The sequence below is a fragment of the Orycteropus afer genome, unplaced genomic scaffold (assembly GCF_000298275.1).
Source record: "Orycteropus afer afer isolate SDZICR_OR568_19922 unplaced genomic scaffold, OryAfe1.0 scaffold00218, whole genome shotgun sequence".
NCBI classification, from domain to species: Eukaryota; Metazoa; Chordata; class Mammalia; order Tubulidentata; family Orycteropodidae; genus Orycteropus; species Orycteropus afer.
Window position 1 is genome coordinate 4,136,071 of NW_006921805.1, and position 4,640 is coordinate 4,140,710.

At 39.2% G+C, this 4,640-nt stretch overlaps 1 protein-coding gene across 1 annotated transcript in view; it reads right to left on the reverse strand.

Annotated features, from left to right (window-relative positions):
• CLASP2 (cytoplasmic linker associated protein 2) overlaps nt 1-4,640 on the reverse strand; it is a 323,103-nt gene that overhangs the window by 177,316 nt on the left and 141,147 nt on the right. Inside the window, exon 9 of the mRNA XM_042782017.1 lies at nt 4,193-4,195. Coding sequence (XP_042637951.1) covers nt 4,193-4,195 — 3 coding nt within the window. The remainder of the gene's footprint in view (nt 1-4,192; nt 4,196-4,640) is intronic.

Sequence of the window (4,640 nt, forward strand, 5' to 3'; positions counted from 1 at the left end):
TCTTGCTTTCTTCATGGATAATGTTCTTGATATCTTCCCACAATTCATCTGGCTTTCGGTCACTGGTGTTCAATGCATCAAATCTATTCTTTAGATGTGCAATACAATGCCTGATTTCTTGACTGCTCTTCCATAGGAGGAGTTCTGGTAGTGTAGTGTTTAAGGCATGTGACTGCTAGCCAGAGGGCTGGCGGTTCAAACCCACCAACTACTCCTCAGAAGGAAGGTTAGGCAATCTACTTCCTTACTGATAGCATCTCGGAAACCCGCGGAGGGGTCACTGTGAGTCAGATCTGATTTGAAGGCAGTGAGTTGGTTTGGCTTCCACAGGTGTTGATTGTGGATCCAAGTAAAATGAAACCCCTGATAACTTCAATCTTTTCTTCAATTATTGTGATGCTGCTTATTGGTCCAGTTGTAACGATTTTTGTTTAATGGTGAGGTAAAATCCATATGAACAACTGTAATCTATGATCTTCATCAGCAAGTGCTTCTGTTGTTGTTATTTGCCATCGCGTCGGCCCCGACTCATAGCGACCCCTCCTTGGGTTTCCGAGGCAGTATCACTACGGAAGTAGGATTGCCCAACCTTCCTTCCAAGGAGGGGCTGGTGGGTTTGAACCACCAGCCTTCTGGTTAGCAGTCAAGTGCCTTAGGCACTATGCTACCAGAGCTCCTGCAAGTGCTTTAGCCATCTTCAATTTCAGTAAGCAAGGTTGTGTCATTTGCATATTGCTAATGAGTCTTCTTCCAATGCTGATGCCATGTTCTTCTTCATATACTCCAGCATCTCAGCTTATCTGCTCAGCATACAGCTGGAGTATAAGTATGGTGAAAGGACACAACCCTGATGTACACCCCTCCTGATTTTAAATCATGCAATATCCCCTTGTTCTGTTTGAACAACAGCCTCTTGGTCTATGTACAGGTTCCTCGTAAGCATAATTAAGTGTTCTAGAATTTCCATTCTTTGCAATGTTATCCATAATTTCTTATGATCCACAGAGTCAAATGCCTTTGCACAGTCAAGAAGACATAGGTAAACATCTTTTTGGTATTTTTTGCTTTCAGCCAAGATCCATTTGACATATACAATGATATCCCTCGTTCAATGTTCTCTTCTGAATCTGGCTTGCATTACTAGAATTTCCCTGTTGATACACTGCTGCAAAATTTTATATGTATGTAATAGTAATGATATTGTTTGATAATTTCCACATTCTGTTGGATCACCTTTCTTTGGAACGGCCACCAATATCAATCTCATCCAGTCAGTTGGCCGGGCAGCAGTCTTCCAACTTTCTTGGCACAGACCAGGAAGTGCCTCCAGTGCTGCATGGCTTTGTTGAAATATTTAAGTGCTTATATTCTACCAATTCCTAGAGCCTTGTTTTTCACCAATTCCTTCCGTGCAGCTTGGAATTCTTTCAAAACCATTGGTTCTCCCTCCTATGCTACCTGCTGAAATAGCTGAATATTCATCAATTCTTTTGGTTCAAGGGCTCTGTGTACCATCTTCTTTTGATGCTTCCTGCATCATTCAATATTTCACCTATAGAATCTTTCAATATTGCAATTTGAGAATTGAACTTTTTCTTCAGTTCTTTCAGCCTGAGAAATGCTGAGTGTCTTCTTCTCTTTTGGTTTTCTAACTCCACATCTATCCACATTTCATTATAATACTTTACTTTTGTCTTCTCAAGCTGTCCTTTGAAATGCTCTGTTCAAAACTTTTATCTCATCATTTTTTTCATTCACTTTATCTACCCTACGTTCAAGAGCAAGTTTCAGAGTCTCTTCTGACATCCATTTTGATCTTTATTTTCCTCTCCTGTCTCTTTAATGACTGTATGCATTCTTCACATATGATGTTCTTGATGTTATCCCAAAATGTGTCTGGTTTTCAGTCACTGCTGTTCAATATGTCACATGTATTCTTCAGACGATCTCTAAATTCAGGTGGAATATAATTATTTTGGCTCTCATGAAATTGTTTTAATTTTTTTCAGCTTCAGCTTGAACTTGCATATGAGGAATTGGATGGTCTGTTCCACAGCTCCTGGCCTTGTTTTGACTAATTATATCATGCTTCTCCATCACCTCTTTGCACAGACGTAGTTGATCTGATTCCCCTGTAGTCTACTGGGCTAGGTGAACTTATATAACTGTTGAAAACAGATATTTGCAATAAGTTCTCGGGCTTGCAGAATCCTATCATGTGATCTTCAGCATCATTTCTATCACCATGGCCATATTTTCCAATTTCCAGTGATTCATCTTTGTTTCTAACTTTCACATTCCAAGCACCAATAATCACTGATACACCTTGATTGCATGTATGCTCAATTTCAGAAATCTTCAATTTCTTCATCTAAATAACTTTGCTGGTTGGCGTGTAAATTTGAATAATCATAGTATTAACTAGCATCCCTTGTAAGTATATGGATATTATCCTATCACTGACAGCAATGTACTTCAAGATAGATCTTCAAACATTCTTTGTGCCAGTGAATGGGATGCCATTCCTCTTCAATTTGTCATTCATGGCATAGTAGATCATATGGTTGTCTGATTCAGTACTAGTCTATTGCAGCTCACTAATGTCTAAGATATCAATCTTTACGTGTCCCATTTCATTTTCAACAACTTCCAATTTTCCTAGATTCATATTTCATACATTTCACATTCTGATTATTAACGTATGTTTGCAATTGTTTCTTCCCGTCCTGAGTAATGCCCACCAGGAAACGGAGGTCCCAAAAGCTCAACTCTATCCAGGTTATTAAGGTCGACTCTACTTTGAGGAGGCAGCTCTTCCCCACTTGTACTTTGAGTGCTTTCCAACCTGAGGGGCTCATCTTCCAGCACTAGATCAGACAACGTTTCAAGGCTATTCATAAAGTTTCCCACTAATATATGTGGCCAATTGTTTCAAAAGTGGATGGCCCCATCCTTCTTCCCAGTCTGTCTTAGTCTGGAAGCTCCGCTGAAACCTGTCCATGAGTGACCCCGTTTGTATTTGAAAAACCAGTGGCATAGGCTCCAATCTCGCAACAACACGCAAGCTACCACAGTACAACAAACTGACAGATGAGCAGCAGAACAATCATATTAGAAGGTATTGTCTAGAAGATTAAAAAAGAGCTTTGCACAGATGTCTAATCATTCCAGAACAGGAGTGTTATGAATTCAATTGTGTCCCTCAAAAATATGTGTATAAATCCTAATCTCTATGCTTGTAGTTGTAATCCCTTTTAGGAATAAGTTGTCTTTGTCATGTTCCTAAGGTGAAAATCTTTAACCATTTAGGAAAATTAAGAAAAAAAAAAATTTAGCTCACGGGCAAAGCAAAAACAAATGGTTGGCTGTTATTTGGCTCATGGTCTGTAGTTTTCTGAACCTTGTTCTAAAACTCACCCCAGAGCGGTATGGGTATATATATCTATATATGTCTGTGAGGGGTGTGCAGGAGACAGGGAGTGTATTATCACTCAGGTGATACCAAGGTTTCCAGTGTGTTAGAAGGGCTAGCGTGGGCTCAGTGCAAATAGTCCCAAACATTACTTTAGAGGTTCCACTGTTTCTTAAGAAAAGCATCATAGTATTAAGAGAAAATTCAATTTTACTTATACTCCTTAATTAGTCACAAGGTGAAGTGCTAGATACAAAACTAGAATGTTTCAGATAAAGAGAAAAAGAGAACAAAGTTCCAGAGGTAGAAAGGGGACAGTTCTTTCCTCAGATTACGATGAACAGGCTAGCACCAAAGAGAAGGATAAATGAGGAAGAAATAACATGAGGGTAATTATGGAGTGAACCCTAAACAAATTCATAGTTTTAAAAAAGAGTTGTACTAATGAAAGCACTATCAGCTTGGACTAAAAGAAGACAGAGGCAGTTTAAAATAAGTTTTCTGAACTTAGAGGACATTATGCTAAGGGAAATCAGACAATCACAAAAGTAGAAATATTATATGAGACCACTATTACAAAAAGTCAAGAAAAGAGTTTCATATAAAACAAAATATTCTTTGATGATTACCAGGGGTGGGAGAGGAAGGGGTAATAAACTACCTAAAGGGAAGAAATATATTAAGTCAGGCGAAGGGGAAGACAAAAAAACAAAAGGTATAGGGGAAGACAATTAAAAAAAATAGGTGAAAACTGAAAAATGTATAGATATGTTTACATACCAGCTCAAAAGAAGAAAAGAAAAACAGGAATTAAGATCGACAAAACTTTAATTAAAAGGCTCTGGTAGCATAGTGCCTAAAGCACTTGACTGTTAACCAGAAGGCTGGAGGTTCAAATCCACCAGCCACTCCTCGGAAGGAAGGTTGGGCAATCTACTTCTGTAGTGATACTGACTGGGCAACCCAAGGAGGGGTTGCTATGAGTTGGGGCTGACTCGACGGCACATAACAACAACAACAAAAGGACTTCGGGTAAGATGGAGGAATAGGCAGAAAAGCGACATAGACCCTCTTAAACAAGGAAAAGAAAATCCAGTTGACAGAGATACAGAAGATAAGCCTGGAACTCTGAGCTTTGAAAGGAACTATACAGAAGTGGATTAGACACCAACTAGTGGAAAAACCTGAACGAAAACAGTGAGTACAGAGATGGTCGGAGCTGCGGACT